This window comes from Miniopterus natalensis, chromosome 15 (genome assembly GCF_054644295.1).
Source record: "Miniopterus natalensis isolate mMinNat1 chromosome 15, mMinNat1.hap1, whole genome shotgun sequence".
Lineage (NCBI taxonomy): Eukaryota > Metazoa > Chordata > Mammalia > Chiroptera > Miniopteridae > Miniopterus > Miniopterus natalensis.
Window position 1 is genome coordinate 22,421,340 of NC_142095.1, and position 18,484 is coordinate 22,439,823.

The window sequence follows — 18,484 nt, forward strand, 5'->3', positions numbered from 1 at the left end:
AAATAAAATTTCAATTACAGTTGACATTCAATATTATTTTATATTAGTTCCAGGTGTACAGCATCATGGTTAGGCATTTAGATAATTTATGAAGTGATCCCTGAATAATTCTGGTACCCACCTGGCACCAGAATATTATAATACGTAGTTATTATAATATTATTAACTCTATTCCTATGCTATACATTATATCCCCATGACTATTTTATAACTACCAATTTGTACTTCTTAATCCCTTCACCTTTTCACCCAGTCCCTCAACACCCCCCACCCCCGCCCATCTGGCGACCATCAGTGTTTTCTCTATTTATGAGTCTGTTTCTGTTTTGTTTATTTATTTTGCTCTTTAGATTCCACATATAAGTGAAGTCATATGGTACTTGTCTTTCTCTGTCTGACTTATTTCACTGAGCACAATACCTTCTAGGTTGTGGGAAGTTTTTAATACATACGAATATTTGGGTCCCATCTAGAGAATCTGATGTGCTGTCAGGGTTGCAGATCACTGATTGTAGCCCAGTATCCTGTGTGACCTTAAGTGAATTACTTTGCCTTTCTGTGCCTCAGTTTTCTTATCTGTTAAGTGGGCTTCTCAATGCCCTCTTGCCAAAGACCATCAGGAATACACAGTGCTTGAACAGAGTTTATTTAGTGGCTTGCAGCAACTTATGAAATAGCACTTCACAAGGTGCCATGAGGTGATTCAGAAAGCGGGTGCTGGGAGGGGCTGTTGCAGGATTTGAACTTGTGTTGGGTGATTTCGGAGAGAATTCAAAGACGTGTGGTTTTGGTCTGTCTGGAAACAAGAGCAAGTCTGTTATACCGTAATCAGAAGTGAGAGGAACAAAGACAAAAGCTATAATTGATAAAGAAGCAGTCACTAGTATCAGCACGGGGAGGGGCATTTATTTGGTCCTTTTATGGTTGGGATCCTGTTCTTGTTTTGCTTGTGCTCAGATACAATTTCAGTGATCCTGTTTGTGTCCTGCCCCATCACGATCACAGAGGCGGCTTGTCTGCTGCTGTTGGTGTATGAGATTGTCTATATCAACATGTAATCAATAGATTTCTTGGTATTTAGAACGCCAGTGTGTACTTTACCGTCATAACACATCTCATTCAGACTAGCCACATTTCAAATGTTCAAGAGTCACAGGTGGCTAGTAGCTCCGATTTTGAAAAGCACCACCCTAGAGAGTTATTTTGAAGATTAAATTAAGAAACAGTTAAAGTAATTAGCCCTTGGCCTAAAGGAATTAGCCCTTGGCTCAATAAATCTTAGCTGTTATTGTCACTGATGCAATAAAGGCAGAAATGATAGGAGCCTCATCTAGGGTAAGGATGGAAAGAATGCTCCAGAAAGAGTAAAATTTAATTAACGCCTGGAAGAGTCCTGAGGGAGTTTTGTGCTGCTAGCACATAATGGCTCTTTAAAAATACATTAGATTAAACTTTTAATTGTCTTCCTCAAGTCTTCTAGGTCCTTATTGATTTTTGTCTGCTTTATTGTTTCCGTTTGGTCCAAGGCATGGGAGGGGGCTCCCGGGTGGTTAAAAGGATACCTGGTGGTTTCAGAGAAAGGCTCAGGGAGAAGCCAGACACCAGAGGGATGCAAAGGGGCCCCTCAAAGGCCTCGGGGGTCCTAAGCTAGTCGTGCTTGAGGGCGAGCCTTTCTGAGAGATACCAGCCCAGCCCAGCCAGGGGTCAGGCCAGCCCGTGGAGGGGAGTCAGATGGTCGCCTGTCTTCTTGTTGAGTTTCACCTGCTTATCCAGGGAGCGGTTCTCCAGGAGCCACAGAGATGAGGGTCTGTGGGTGGAGCCCAGGGCACGCAGATCCGAAAGGGCCTGGTTCAGGTTCTTCTCCAGGGCCATGGCAGCTTCCGTGGCATCCTGAGTTTCACCCACTCACCTGGGGAAGGCTTCCACAGGTCCTGGAAGAGGGCGAGATCACCTCCCTGGTTTTGCATGTTTAAGAGACACTCAGCTCGGCAACTCTCGGAAGAAGTGGCCCACACCCTCCAGAGCCACATCCTCAGGGTTGAAATAGAAGCCCCCAGAGAGGTCGGTGTAGGAGGCGCGCAGATGCAGGTTGACCAGGCAGTCGACGGCAGCCTCCACCTTGGTGGAATAATTCTGACGAATTTGGGAGCTCATGGCTGTTCAGCAAGGAGAAGTTAAACTCCCAAAATGGTGTTGGCTGGTCTCGGAGGCCGGGGATGGCTGAGATGGTTCTGGAGGTGGTGACTGGAAGAGCTTGGAGGGCGGTTGGAGGCTGGAAGAAGGGGCGTCCCTGGGTCTGTTCCATCCAAACACTGTTGAAGCAAGACACAGATCCAGGGTACCCCCGAGGGCACTGCCGTGGATGTGTGATTTTCCCTTGCAATTCTGTTTGTACACGCCTTATATATTTTGAAGTTAAATTGTTAGGAGCATAATATCAGCAGCTGTGGGTAAATTATATCATTCTATTGTGCATAGTTCTATGGCAAGTTAGAACAGCCTAGGTGTTTTGCAAATGATGGTTTCCTAACTGAACTCACCTTCCACCTTTATCAGTTGGCATTCAAAATTCTAATGCAAGCAAAGGTCTTCTCTTCTCTCTCACTTATTTATATTTATTATTGTATGGACTCAGGGCTTCCTATGTTTTCTAATGGTTTAACATGAATTAATTGACTTGTAAATGTATCTTTTTCTTTTATCCAGCCACGTGTTTAGTGAGACTCTAATCAAGCCCAGGCCTCTCATGCTGCTTATTTTCTCAATTACCGCACAGGGCTGATTATGTCCAACATTGGTATAGTTTTACCAGATGCTAAGCACTCTCCCAGAAGGGTACTCATACAATAACATAAAAAAACCTTATAACATGAAGTACTACACACATATAAAACATTACTATTATTACATTTTTATAAAATTTTTTCCAACTTGAATTGCTTTAGGGAGGCTCCCAAATAACTGGCCCGGGTGCCACAAATGACATGTCCATACATCGAGCTGTTTGTGGCCAGTCGTTCTGAACCGTGACTATGGAGCTTTAAAAAGTACTGATGTCTGGCGCCCAGGCCGAGATTCTGAGAATATTGAACTGTATTCTTTAATTTTTTCCAATTATGGTTTGCACTCAATACTATTTTGTGTTAGTTTCAGACACACAGCACAGCAGACAGACACTTACATAGGTTCCAAAGCGTTCCCTCCGATAATCCGAGCTCCCACCTGGCACCAGTCACCACAATATTGTCGACTACTCCCCACGCCCCATCACTTCATTTACCCTACCCGCCAACACCCCTCCACTCTGGCATCCATCAGTCTGAACTGGGGTTTTAAAAGCTCCCTGTGGGTTCTCATGTGCAGCCAAGGCTGAGAGCCCTGTGTTAGATGTAGGGGACACTCGCCTCAGTGACCCACTGTGAGAATTCCCTGTGCTTGACAGGGCCCCTTCCAGTGTCCCCTTGTGTGGATGGGCCTCGTTGTACACAGGCATCTCGGTGGCTCCTGGGCCACAGTTTTGAGCCTCTCTTTTTGTGGGAAGCGTGTCTAACAAAGGGCACTGGGTCATTAAATCACAGCCTTCTTCCTGCGGCAGATGCGTCATCGTCTGTTACTGGGTGGAGAAATGAATTACGCCAGAGAGGGAGGAAGAGGTGCCGCCTGTTCCCACTTTGCAGGCAGAAAAGTTGAGTTTTTATAGATCTTTCCTTATTCACTGTCCTTTTATCAGTTTTATTCTTTGCCTACTTCTTCTGCTTTGATTTGTTTTCCTAAATACCCATTTGCACTGTGGATAGTCGCATCGGTCCTGTTGTTTACAGCGATATCTTAGCACCGGGCTGGCTGTTAGTGGCAGCTTGTAAGACCTTGTTTGGGGAGGAGATGACCACCCTCCCTGTAAGCGCCAGTCCTCTGGGAGAAGCACTGCAGTGTTTCTGCAGTTAGCAGAAAAAAAGGGACAGCCAGCCAGCGGTTCTGATGCCATCTCCGCTTCACTGAAACGCACCGCTTTGGTTAAGGGCATTTATGGATTCCCAAGAATGCCACTTACTATTGTGCGTTCTGATCCAGTCCCTTTCTACAGCCGTCCATGCGTCTCTGTCAGGGCTTTGTGATGGAGTGTTTCGTTAGTTCCTCCTCGTGTCACAGCTTGATGAATATCTTATCTTTAAGAACGACAACAAGCTTTCCAGATTTCCTGACACACACTCAATGCTCACATAAAGTCTGTTTTTAGGAGAATCCAGATCACACAGTGACTTTCACTCTTCCAAATGCCAGAAAGAAACAATTATTCACCTCCCATGCCAAAAAGATTCTTTGGCCGGCTGAGTTAAAATAATTTATTTGCTTTTATGGTGTCGGGTTGCATTCATTGAGATTAATTTGGCTCATCTAACTTGAATAGGCCGCCTCATTAATCTAAAAAAAAACCAAAAACCACACAAAAAAACAATGTGTGACAGGGACTGCTGTACGTTCTTTGGAAACATTTAAAAGCAGATGAAGTGGAGGCTGGCAGCCCTGCATGCTCAGGGTTCTGGCTGCCTTCTGGAGGGAACGGTGACGGTGACGGTGACACTTTAATTGGGTCCTCTCATTTCAGAGACTCCTAGGCAACTGCCAGAGGCGGAATATGATGGCAGTCATCATTTGTCTTGTTAGGAATGCTTTGGGACATCCCTGTTATTTCTGGGGCCAAGTTACCACCTGGAAGCTGGCAGATGAGGCTTTATAGCAAATAGAGCAGTAAAACTGGAAACTGAAGAATGTCTGCTGTTACAGTAAAGTCAACTTCCCAGAAAATTCCTGAAAGCAGCAGAAACTTACATCATTAGTCAAGAAAACTCTGGTGTGAAGGACCGCTTCCTGTATAGAAAACAGGTAGCTCTGAATGACAGGCAGGACTGGAAAGATCCTGAAGACGTTTGCCCAAGGGGGCATCACGGTGGGGGCACCTACTTCTGTGTGAATTTAAGTGTCCTCCTGAGTAAGCAGTTCAGGGAAACTGCCCTCCCCCACCACTACAGCGCTCTGCCATAATCTATAAAACAGGATAAGCAGCACCCGTGCATTCTCCCTGCCACACTTCCTACGAGGGCGGGGAAGCTTCCGAAGCAGAGACCTTCAGACAAAACAGGCAGCAATGGGCATTTGTAGAGTAAAACCCAGAGAAAGAGATCAGCCACGGAAAAGCAAACAGCAAAGTAGCCAGGGCACCCTACTGCAGGCTGGACCACCTCGAAAGGCCCAATGCCACGTGAAGCCATGGCATTCTGTTTCCATAAGAATGGGGAGTCGCAGGCATTTGAGGGTACTTCCAAGAGCATTCGTCCCAGAGGTCCAAACACAGGTCGTGTCAGCCCGCTGAAAGCTGCTCCTCCCTTCCTGCTGGGTTTTCACTGCACAGTGACTTAGGACCAAGGTCCTGTTTTGCTGTAAACAGGAGATGCTCTCATTTTGACATTTTTCTCAAAGGGGGTTTCTTTGGATAACTAAAACAGTAGGTTTCTGAAGGTGAAACAAGTACTCTTGTACTCCCACAGGCTGGTGGAATTTATCTTGCAGTATCAGGACCCCTGAACAGCTGCCTTAACTTGTGTAACACCCTTTACATTAAAAAGCAAACGCAGCCCGGCCGGGCCTGGCTCAGTGGTTGAGCATTGACCTAGAATCCAGGAGATTGAGGTCCGATTCCCGGTCAGGGCACATGCCTGGGTTTTGGACTCGATCCCCAGCAGGGGGTGTGCAGGGGGCAGCCGATCAGTGACTCTCTCATCATTGATGTTTCTCTCTCTCTCTCTCTCTCCCCCTCTCCCTTCCTCTCTCTGAAATCAATAAAGGTATATATATATATTTTTTAAAAAGCACAGTTCTGTATATACTTCATCATATATCCTGAGACATGGCCATGGTCCACTCACAAACTCACCTTTGGAAATAAGCTCTAAGTTATCCTTATATTACACCCCTTGTGAAAAGTTGAAAAGTAGGTCTGCATTTCAGCATTAAAGGTTATAGAAAGCACTACTGGCTGACTCTGAAATACTTAAACCTACTTGTAAATTATATCCTTACATCTGCTATGTTCAAGGAGTGCTTTGAAATTTTAGTGTTTGTGACAGCTTGGCATCACCCCAAATCACCCAGGGTCAGGGCCCACTTTCCGGAGAGGACTAATCAACACTAGCATTTCAGCTTCAGCTACCCTAGAAAGTAAACTAAGGGTCCTAGAAAGGAAGGACAACTAAGGCTTGGTGTACTCTTAAAGCAGGTATGCCTTGACCAGCTGTCGTTCCTGAGGACTACAGGACTTACGTAAGGCTCCATATGTATCTATTTTATAAACAATAGCTAGTATAAACTAAGGCTGGAAAAAAAAGATCGAATTTGAATGAAATTTGGTTACAAAAAGGTTCTCTATTTCAAGACAAAATCTAAAAAAATAAATCAAGTTCAAGCCAAAACCAGGACCTAAGTGGGCTCCACTTCTGAGAATTGAATTGCCTCCTCTCCAGGGGCCCACACTGCTCGTGAGTAGGTCACTGGTATTGCATGGGCTCCAAAGAGAGGTGAGTAAGCCAGTGTCTAGGCCATGTACTCCTTTATCCACAGTGGGCAGAGTTCCATTTTTCTTGAGTTGAACATTGAATGACAGGTGCTGTAGCCAGAAATAGTGAATCAAGGTTCTTAACAAATCACATTTGTTTTGCTTAGTGTTGGACCAGGACACTCTGGCGTATGTATTCCACAGCTATAAAGAAGGCCTCCTCCTCTCCCACCTGGCTTAGCAGAACACTTCTGGGCCATTGAAAACGTTTGCAAAAGCAGGACCCAGATTCTCAGTAGACAGGTAGCTGTACAAGATGCTGGCAGTGGGAAGTGGGGTGGGGGTGTTGATGGTGGGGGGAGTAGATGCTTTGCTGCCTGGCTCTAGAAGCCAGGGCTCACACTCGTAATCCTAAAAGGCGATCAGATATTTTCTCTTTAAAACTCAAATGCAGACCCACAGCCCACTTGCAGACTCTGTAGATAGATATGGTGGGTCCAGGGTGGCCTCTCTACCGTCAAAACTCATGCATTGGGCAAATGGCTGCTAAATGGATCCTTGCTCTTTTTCTGCCATCAGGCTACCTTCAGAGGCTATGATTCCAAGACTATGTTCTCCCAGTAATAATTGTTCATTTGTCTTATCAAGAAAAAAGCTGCTTCCCACCACTTTATCAGCAAACTTGACACATCTGTAAGTTCATTAAAATCTTTGATCAAATGTAGCTAATTAAAGAATTCAGGCATACAGTATTCTGAATTTCGAAGTTAAGTGTGCCGAAGTGCCTAGCATAGTATGGATCATATACCAAACTAACTTTAAGTTTTGGTTACTCTTGAATTTACATGTTCACATAAATTTTAGAATCAGTCTGAACAATTCCACAGTAAGTCCTGTTGAGATTTTAAAAATAGGATTGAATTCTTTGCAACATTAAGTCTTCCATTCATAACCATAATATTCTCCGTTTTCTTTTATGCCCTTCTATAAAGTTTTATCTTCTCCAATAAGACTCTAGCAAATTTCCTGTGAGGCCTTTTTCCCAGGTAACTTTTTAAAAAAATGCTATTGTGGATGGTACTCATTTTCCTCCTACAAAATTTCCCAATTAAATATTGCTGTTTTATGTTTGTATATTTATCTTTTTTTTTATTGTTCAAAATATTACAGATGTCCCTTTTTGTATATTAATCTTGTATTCAGTCACCTTTTTGAACTTTCTCCATTGGTTCTGGTAGCTTATCAGTTAATTGTCCTTGATCTTCTAGGTAGAGCACATTTCTTACAAATAGTAAAATTTGTTCTCACTTTCCAATATTTATATCATTACTTTTTGGTGTCTTGCTGCACTGGCTAGGACCTCCAAGAACATTGTTGAATGGAATAGTAAAGGGTATTTTTGTTTGATCTGAGAATGCACTTAATATTTTGCCCATGATTATGATGTTTGCTTGAGATACCTTTTAGTAAGTTCAGGAATTTCTAGGTTCATAAGTTATGTTTTTAATAAAAAACGGTATGGAAACCAACACTTACTCCAGTTAAAAGTAATTCCTCTTGAGGAACTCATGATTAAAGATAAATATGTAACAGTTCAATGTTACTTGTTTTACTTTGGTACCCAGGGAGCTCAGAGCCAGACCGAGTGTAACAACTGCATATCAGAGCCTGCTCATCTATATTATATTGGCATTAATCCTTCCCAACTCGCCACCTACTTTGACTTGTATCTTCCTAGATATTTCCCCCTTACTTTACGATTTTATTGCATGGGTTTCCTGCCAATTTCCACAAATCTTTAACAGAATGAAATAAATATAAATAAAAACTTCTAAAAAGATGTGGTTACATTTGGATTTAAAATTAAAAATGAGAGAAATGTGATATGGGCAGGAAAATAGTGTGGGATCTTCTAATAACAAATCCATGAGTTATCAGGAAATCACGTGGAGATCTAACACTATGGTTAATCAGTCTTTTGGGTGGCCATTTGAATCAGGTCTCAGAAAACACCTGAAGTAAAAATGAATGCTGTGGGGCCTCAGGAATCTGGTTCAGAGTCAATCCAGTAGTTAAATGAGGCCTGCTTATACGTAACTGTAAAGCTTAATTATTTGTCATAAGCAGCCATTAGTAAACACATTTTAATTTCATACAATGAAGAGAAACCCAGGAGCCACTAACATTTTCAGTAATAGGTGCTTAAGAAGTCTGTTGAACAGACAATCCCAGGCCATTTCAAATCCTCTTTAGAAGGCATCAAGGAAAAATGATTATACCTATGTTGCAGCTGAGTGATCAAACTAAAAAATAGCTATTCCTCTCAACAACAGTGTAAACAGGACCCATAATTTATGATTTTATTGTCTGTCAGGCCTTTAACTATGACATATATATTTCTGTAATTGAAATAAAAATCTCACTTCCTTTCCCTTTTTAGGACTCTAAAATGTAGAAGACTGATAAAAACAAATTTTGGGAAATGGATCCCATTATCTAAATAGGTTACACCACTGTTATACATAACCATGATTTCACAAAGATGGATAAATCTTTAATAAAAATTAAATTTATGAACATTTTAAGATAACTTGAAAAATATGTAGTAAAAAAGAAATGAAACCCACAAATTACAAAGATTTTACTTAAATGCACACTGCCAGTCCATTTAAATTTGGCATATCCAATCTACTTAATTGATTTATTTAATGTGGTAATTAAAAAAAATTTCATTGGGGGATGAATGATATATTTATTCCCTTGACAAAGGTGACAAGTGTGATATTGCTGTGACTAAGAAAGCAAAATATAATTTCTGGCTGTATTATTGTTCTGGCTCATCAAAGCTAACAAAATACGTGAGGTTCTTCTACGTCCGATGGATGAGGTTAGGCAAACGTAATAGAAGGCGCGCTGGGCAGACACACACTTTCATCATACAAATTTTCTGGTAGTTCCTCTTCATCTCCATCAGGAAAATATGTAGGAAATGGTAGATTTTTGCAGAAATCCTTATATGCAGGTAGTTTAGAATCTCTGATCTGGGGGGAGGAAGCAAAGATCTTATTAATGAGTGCTACTGGTTAAGTTACTTAAAGACAGCCCGTGTTACTTATTATTCATAATCAGAGAATATCTGTTCCTGTATTTCCTAACGTGAATAACACAACTGTTATATATATAAAGTAAAAGGAACTCAATATATTCCTTTTATACCAATAAATTTAATCAATCCAGTGACAGAAACACAATCTTCCTCAAGTTAAACAGCTATCTCATAAGAAGAAAATTACTGATTATGAATTTATCTTATCCATAACTTTAAATCTAGAACTGCCCAACAAGATAAATTATATTCTATATTTACTATTTAAATATCAGTTATATCCAAATTGATTTTTCAAATATAAAGATTGATATAAACTATATACTTAAAAGGTATTACTATTTACTTCTTAATTATTGACTTTATTCATATTATCTATTTTTATTGTTTTATACGATAGATTTTTTGAGCTGGGGTTACAAATAATTTACCTAGTATTTTTATTAGTCTTAATTCTAAGTACACATAATCAAAAATATCAAGTTTTATTAAGGAAATTAACTTACATTTAACAAGTAGCATTCTCATTAGGAGCTAAGAACAGAATAGTACTTAGCAAGAAATAATAATAAACTCATGTCTTTATAATATCGCTTCTAAAAATATTGTAATTATGTCTGTGAATTCATAAACCAAGGAATAGTACCGATATTGATATAGTCTAAAATGTTGGATTTTTAGAAAACATCATTGGGCTTTTAAAGCTTCTAACTTATTTTACAGCCTTCACATTCAAAGAGAAATAAAAAAAATTACATATAATTATATACACAGAGTAAAATAAACCATAATCATTTTGGTAATAAGAAATGGATAATTTGATTGAAATAAGTACACAGCTGCTAGGAGCAGCTAAGTATAAAAAATATATATTTTTTAATCTCTCTCATTAAAATTGTTCCAAAAAATTATTGGTAACTTGCTCAGAAGAAAATTAATGTTTTTTCCCCTCAACTAATCATGGGTTGAACTTTAACTTGGAATAAAAAAGGTGATATTCTTACCAATTTAAACTGTCTCAGAATTTAGAATTGAAAATCAAACCCGAGTAAATAAGCAATAAAACCAACAATAAAGCTTTCTGTGCTAATTTGGTAAATGTAAACATTTACTAATAAATGACCTAAAGAATGAGTTTCCAGTAACTTTTACATTTTTATAAATCTATTATACCTAAGGAACATTTCAGACAAAAGTACTGCTTAAATATTCTAATTGTAAATGCTACAGTACTATAACTCATTGATTCGAAACATAAAAGACAGCAGCTCTAAAACTGAGGGCCAAAGTTTGCAGTCCAAAGGTGTAAGACTCTATGGCTTTATTATGTCCCTTCACCAAGAGCCCCTCAACTACCTACTTCATTATTTTTATATTTATGTCTATTGGCAAACCAGTTCAAATCTTTGGAGAAAGGTAGGGGGTTAGGACACACACAAAAAACAGGCACACTTGAAAATAAACTTAAATTATAAATTAGCATACAGGGATGAGCACATATGCACAGTATCTAATAACATAAAGTACATTATGCTATAGATAGTTCTTTAGGCTCTCTTAATACAATTAGTGAACCCAAACAAAAAAAGCTTACATTAATGAAACAGGTTGTCATTTTTAGAACTATCTTTACTAATTTTAGATTAAAAAAAAAAAAGTTATTGGCAGCCCTGTACTCTGGGGGAGCGAAAACTCCCATGGGAAGAGTGGATGTTCATGAGGCGCCTGTCGAGCAGGAAGTGCTCATTGTCCACGGGCAAGGGGACTTACTCTCTTGCTATGCAGCCATCTGGGAGAACGGAAAAAGTGGGCTGTTTTCAAAAGATGTACCAAACTCCTGACATTTAAACACAAGCGCACAAAATACCCCTTCAAACCTGTACCTTAATGTTTGAGGCAGACATTTAAGGTTACATAATATGTCTGTTGAGAATGTATTCACTAGTGTGTTAACAGTTCGAAGTGGACCAGACATTTCTCTGCTACTACAGTTTCTCAGAATATATCTGGACCCTTCTTGGAGTTGCTTTGTGTACCTTCTGACTGTCTTCCATGAGCAGGCCATCATCTGTTAGAGAGCTGAGTGAGTTTTTGAAAGCAGTCTTTTACTAAAGTGGATGAAAAGTCTGAGTAATTAATGCTGTTGATTATAAACTGTTTATAACAACCAGACCAGAAAATGACTGCCTACATTATGGTTTTCTAAGACAGCTGGCCTATTCACCCCCAACAGTGTCAGAGAAGATGCTGAGGTGGTACCTGAGAAGTTGCAGCAGCAGCAGTGAGGTTCGGCTGGAAAGACAGCCTAGAATCACGGATGTGCAAATGCGGATATAAGGATTTGACAACATTAAAAAATCTACCTGCTATCCAGTATAACTTGATTATGGAAAGTAATCACTTTCTTTTTCTTTTTTTTATTGGGTTGTGATGTGCATAACATGTAATAAATCTGGAATGTGGAGGTAAGGATACAATGAATTATGAAGCCAAAATGTTATGAGAAATACAATGACCACCTGCTGGCTTCAACTACCTGTCATTGTAGTCACTTGGAGAATGGATCACTTGGAGACTGGAAACCTGCTTAAGCCTAAACACCTGCAATCTTAGAAAAAAAGACCTTGCAAATATTCAAATACATTTTTTTCTTTAAGAAAAATGAGAATAGTTCAGTCAAAAAGTGAAGAGTGCCAGGAAGGGAATTTTAATTACTGTAAGATTAAAATAAATACTGTACTTTATGTTAGTAACAGAACCTACTTTAAGAAATAAAAAGCATACATAGAAAGAGGCCCAATACAACAAATCTGAGGTTTAAGTTACAACTTATTTTTCTTGTTACTGCTGGAAAATTAATGAAGAATAAATTTCTAGGAATAGCTGATACCACTTCTACTATAAATTTATTTTCTGAATGGAAGATTCAAAGTTCTAGTGATCTATGACTTTGTATTACAATGGCTTAAATTCCAGGCAGAATATTTAATTTGTATTTTATTTGATGGAAATAAGTCTCTGAGAGAGTGTTTTTCTTCAAATCTAACCTGTATAACATGTTTGGTTTCTTCTTTTACTTTGCATTTTGAACATAAAAATGAGCATGCGTATTTTTAGGGAAATACTTAAAAGTACAATCATATAAACTGTTTATAACAACCAGACCTGAATGCCATCAGTACTTTTAAGTACTGTTGCTAATAACAACAACAGAATCTCTCTTTAAAATGAGAGATCACCTTTCTTCTTGACTCTCTCATTTAATTTCTACCTCCTGTATTTCTGGTTCCTGTGTTAAAGTACTCTTAAGAAAAAGTTCTAAAGAATTCTTCTTTGGAACAACAGATATATTGATATTTTGGCACCAGTACCCTAATCTCCTTTTTATATTTCTAAAGTCTCTGCGTCATATTGGTCCTACCCTTTTTGCAGGTTCACCATTTTGTAGACATATACTATGGGTTATTTTGTGCAATTTTTTTACTCAGGTGCTACTAAAAAGCAAAAAATAATTTAGCAGAGAACTCAGAAAAACAGCCACTAATTTAAAATTACATGTGGGACTATGTAATTTAAAATTAGTGACTTTTCCCCATCCACATATATGAGCAATGGAAAATAAGGACAGCTCTACATACCTTTACCAAGCAATTTTTATGTCCAGGTACAGAGCCATTTACATAGATTATATTGTGCTTTGTGTTTATTCTCCACACCTAAAGCAAAAAAAGAAATCAAACTTTAAAAGTTAAAAATTTGAGAATATGTAACACACAGTTCACGCATCCTCCACCCCTCAGTAACTGTAAAACCTATTAGAACAATCATATTGTTTAAGCATTAAATTGACCAAACAATAATTAAACAGGCACACGTTAAATACATACTCTGATGCCTTTGCATTCAGGCATTAATTTAACCATTCCTAAAAAGGGCCACCTCAGAAACTTACTTTCAGTCCAAATGCTGTCCTATCGATGTTTCCCATTTTCCCAGGCATTTTAGTTCCAGGCCAGACTCTGGCAATATCCTAAATGAGAGAACCAAAATTAGCACTTTTAAGTACTCTCAATTTCAAATAGTTCTGATCAAAACAAAATGTAAACTAAGATAGGAATTATTAAAATGTTTCATTTCTCCCCCCATTCTGCTAGGCCCCAGTAAAGAACTAAATATGGATTTAGACACATCTACCCCAGGGGATAATCTAGAGTAGCAAAATAAATACAGACAAAGAACAGATTTAGGAGAAAAACTCAGTAACAAGAGAGTAGCAACTGTGCTAATACTGGTTGAGAATTAAAAAAGAAAAATAAAGAACACACAAACACATAACACCACCAAAAAAACCTAACTACCGGCCTGTTTTCACGAATCTCTTGTATTACCCTATTTGATGGACTCAAACCACACTACTGCCGCTGAAACAGTCCCACCCCCACCCCTGCTTGTGATGTTACCTTCCCTCACCAGAATGATTGAAGGACAGAGTTAGTTATCAGAATATTGAGTTTGTTTGTCCAGCCCTGGTTGTCTCTGACTCACATAAATCAAACAGCTTCACACAGTCTCTCTGATTTTGGCTTTGATAATGGATAATAATTTTACTTCTAAAGAAGCATATCTGAATTAAATGGGAAAGGTTCTCATGACACATGAATTCTTAAAATAGAAAAACTTTTACATCACTACACTCACAATAACAGGCCAAAGTCCAGGGGAAGGAGCTCATATTAAGAGATAACCAACACAGCTTAAAAGACAACTCTGAATACTACAGATGAAGTATCACTCTTATTCATACCATATTTATTCTATAAATACACTCGGTGATAAGCACCTTGCTTAACATTACATTACTAAAAAAAGACTGTCCTCCCCAATTAAATTTACTCTCCTTAAAAGTATACCCCAACTCTTAGGATCCGCTTCAGAATTACCCATTGCACTTAGCTGTAATGTCTCTTTAGCCTCCTTAAATCTGGAGCAGCTCCTCAGCCTTTCCTGGTGTTTCATGATCCTGACATTTTTGAAGGCTACAAACCAATTATTTCGAGAGTACCACTCACTTTGGGTTTGTCTACAGTCTCCTGTGATTAGATTTGGGTGATGCGGTTTCAATAGGTATCACCACAGAAATGATGTGTTCTTTTCCCAGAATCCTATCAGGAGGCACTTTATGTTGGTGTGTTCAATTACTGGTGATATATAACACTGATCAGTTAGTTAAGTATGTGTTCACCCGGTTAATTCACTCTAAGGTGATTATTTTTCCCTTTGTAATTAACAGGCGATTTGTTGTGGGACTATGTAAACAACTAGTGTCCATCAAGCTTTCACCACTTGTTTTAGCATCCACTGATGTCCTGTCTGAATCGATTATTCCTTTGATGGACGTCAAAGTGAAATTCTAACTCCAACATTCCTTCTACATTTATGAGCTGAGATTACACTGTAAGGAAGAGCAGTCCCTTTTCTCCCATTTATCTATTAACCTATCTTTTCATCAGTGTGAATTCACTGATCCTAAGTTTATTTCATTTTTTTTAAGTTTTCAGATCAAACTGTCCTAATTTTTGCCAAGTGAGAGCTAATTTCTACTTCTTTATAAAAGAAGTATAAATATTTCCATGTAACACTGATATACATATATATCAAGCTTTAGAGATTAAACTTGCACTACTCTGATGCTCCAAAGAAGGCCACCTCCCCAGCACTTCATGCTGTACCTTGGGACAGCAGAACTGAATTAGCAATACCAAAGTCCTTCTCCATTTCCCATGTGTTACTGTTTACTTCTCTACTTCTTCTCTATGACTTTTGCCCTGCACTATTATATTTTCCTTGACAATCCTTCCCAACTGTCTTTTAAGGCGAAGAAAAAAAAAATTAATAATAATAAATAAATCTGTGAAGGAACAAGTGGGGCCAGATGAAAGGACATTCTACTCGCTGATTTCTTGCAGCCGACTCCAGAGTGTAGGATGGGAGTCAGAGATGGGAATGAGAACGCAGGCAGAAAAATATTTAGAATACTGACTGCAGGTATGCAGGGTATAACAAAATGATTCAAGTCAGCCTCTGGAAAGTAAGTAAAGCCAACACCCATAAAAGTGTGACACATACTAGGACCCACCTCAAATGAGATTAACATTGATCCCAAGGACAGACTAAAGCACTATATGCACAGAAGTTGAATATTTAGCAGTAAGAGGAGCATCACTAAGTTACACTTACACCAGTTGCAATAGCTCCAGGTCTCCTGTGAGTTTTCGTTTGACCATGAGTAGCAGGCTGGCCTTTAAATCCCCATCGTTTCATGACACCTTGAAAACCTTTACCAATACTGAACAAGATAAACATCAGAAGTTACACAATGAACAGAGCATAAAATACTCCCAGCTGTACACTTTCTTAGTAGTGCCTGAGAGTTTTAACAAAGCTCCTTATCTGAGGAACTAGAAAAGGCTATACAAGCAAAACCGCAAACGAACATTCCTGTATCTCTGACCTGGTTCGCACCCCTTCCTGAAGTCTTTATGTAAGATTATTAATTCAAGATTGTGAGGCAAGAGCAAGCTAAGCGAAGGGAGTTCAATCTGAACAGGGAGTTTTATCATCATAATCCTATGAAACAACATAGGAAGAGTGGTAAATTTTCAGAAGCTGCCAAGTACTCACTAGAGATACTGCAGGCAGCCTTTAAGATCCCCACACTTCCTGGTACCTGCGCCCTCAAGTAATCACCTCCTCTTGATTCTGGGTGGACCTAGCAATTCACTTCTAAGGAATAAAGTATAGCAAAAGTGATGAGATGCCACCTCTGACAGTTTACAAAGAGAATGTGGCTTCCATCTTGGCACTCTTTTGCTTGACAGGCTCTGAAGGAAGCAAGCTGCCATACTGTAAGCTATTCTGCAGAGTCAAGAAGCCAGGACGTGTCCAGCCAACAACTGTGGACCCAAGGCTTGGCACAGCTGTGGCAGAGAACTGGGGGGCGATTCTCCCCATGTGCAACCTTGAGACGGCTGCGGCCTGGACTGATGCCTTGGATGCAGCCTGTGAGATATCTCGGCTGCAGCAACTCAGCTAAGTTTACTGGGACTCCTGACCACAGAAGCTATGAGGTAATAAATATTTGTTGTTTTAAGCTGTTATCATTTAGGGTAATGTGTTACACAGCAATAGAAAACTAACACAACAGACACTAAATAAAACAATAATAATGCCCTAAATGTTGAATGTTTTACTATTAGAAGATACCAAATGGATATTGGTTTCAGGATTTGAATAGGAAGCTAATGAAAAAATAAAATCAGAGAGTAACAATTTCTTAAAGTGTAACATTTAATTTTTTAAACAAAACCATTCTACTTTCAAAGTCTGCTAACTAGAGAAACATTCTGCCTTGCAGGTGGGAAAGCGAACAAATACTAAGATTGAAGCATTACTAAGTCTGTCTCTGACTGTCAAATACATCAGTACAAATGGTACAATGAAAGGGCTAGAATAAATTGCAAGCTGTACTGGACATGTTTTTATAGACTCTTATGAACATTGTTTTCAGCTTTCATTAGATAGTATGTCAACATATTCAACTGTCATGTTTTCTAACCCTAATAAAGCTAGCTATTATTAAACAGTCAATAGTCAAGCCATTTACAAAAAGAACCAAAAGCAAAACATTATGAAAACCGTATTTCCACAAGGACTTTGCTATACATTTAACAAAGAATTATCAGAGTCATGAATTGAAGTCCATATGTATAATAGTTTGTTTTAGATAAATCAACAATTCAACATAAAAACAATATGAACTATGTATAGCACCTAACAGCTGAACATTATCAAATCACAGGTCAAAAGATACTTGTATATGAGTAACTTAAATGCAGCCCACACCACTTTCTTAATATTAATCAACTGGACATATCCCTATGGTGTATACATAATTCTTTTTTGCCTCAAAAACTCAAACTAATGCTTATTCCTGATATGAGAGCTAAAATGGAAGTTTAATATATACTAAATTTTAAAAATTGCAAAATTAACATTTAAGGAGAAAAACTATGATAATCAAATACTTTACAAAAATTCTGCTTCAGAAACTTAACAAACATTTCCATTCCATTTAACACTGGATTTTAGAACATACTGAAAAATAAAGAGCTTGGCAATTTAAAAATAAAAAGGAAATTTAAAGAGTCATTTGAACCTATATGTTGTTTGGCAATTAACACTTTAAAGAAAAAAGGGAAGGGGACTGGCAACATTAAATCTAAAATGAACACGTTTTAAAAAGATCCCATTATAAAACTGGCCATGGTTGGTAGAAAGTCTGCTGGTGCCTTCTGAGTTCTCAAACTGATTCATCTCTTACTTAAAAAGAGAGCATGACTGTGCACCAGTAACACCCATGCCAGGTAAATTACAGAAGATATTTAGCTCAATTTGACAGTAAATGATTATAAGATGAAAATGGTATCCTGAAAGTGCTAATTATCTGTCAGCTAATTACAGGCTGTTTTTTAATCTAGCTCTAGGGTACATCATGTTGTTAGCCTGTGTACAATGGAAACTTCTTCAATAAATAACTTTTAAACAAAAGGACAAAACACAATGGCATGACAAATTACTAGCTTAATTCACATGCTGGAGAACAGAGTGCACCTGTTGATCCATGGGTGGTACAGGTATCTATTCTTTTGTTTCTCTCAGTTGTCACCCATCTTGAGAACAAAAGTAAACAAGAGAAATGAACTAATCTATACTTAGCATACCCACGCATGTTTCCAATATAAGGTCACATAAAATAAACTGTTCATATT

General features: G+C 38.6%; 1 protein-coding gene and 1 pseudogene across 1 annotated transcript in view; both read right to left on the bottom strand.

The window, feature by feature from the left end:
* Positions 1–1,647: 1,647 nt before the first annotated feature.
* LOC107546090 (ferritin light chain pseudogene) lies at positions 1,648–2,154 on the bottom strand (annotated as a pseudogene).
* Positions 2,155–9,082: 6,928 nt separating this feature from the next.
* MRPL3 (mitochondrial ribosomal protein L3) overlaps positions 9,083–18,484 on the bottom strand; it is a 28,419-nt gene continuing 19,017 nt past the window's right edge. Inside the window, exons 7-10 of the mRNA XM_016224382.2 lie at positions 15,894–16,002; positions 13,609–13,686; positions 13,295–13,372; positions 9,083–9,591 (exon numbers count right to left, since the gene is read on the bottom strand). Coding sequence (XP_016079868.2) covers positions 9,439–9,591; positions 13,295–13,372; positions 13,609–13,686; positions 15,894–16,002 — 418 coding nt within the window. The 3' untranslated portion in view covers positions 9,083–9,438. The remainder of the gene's footprint in view (positions 9,592–13,294; positions 13,373–13,608; positions 13,687–15,893; positions 16,003–18,484) is intronic.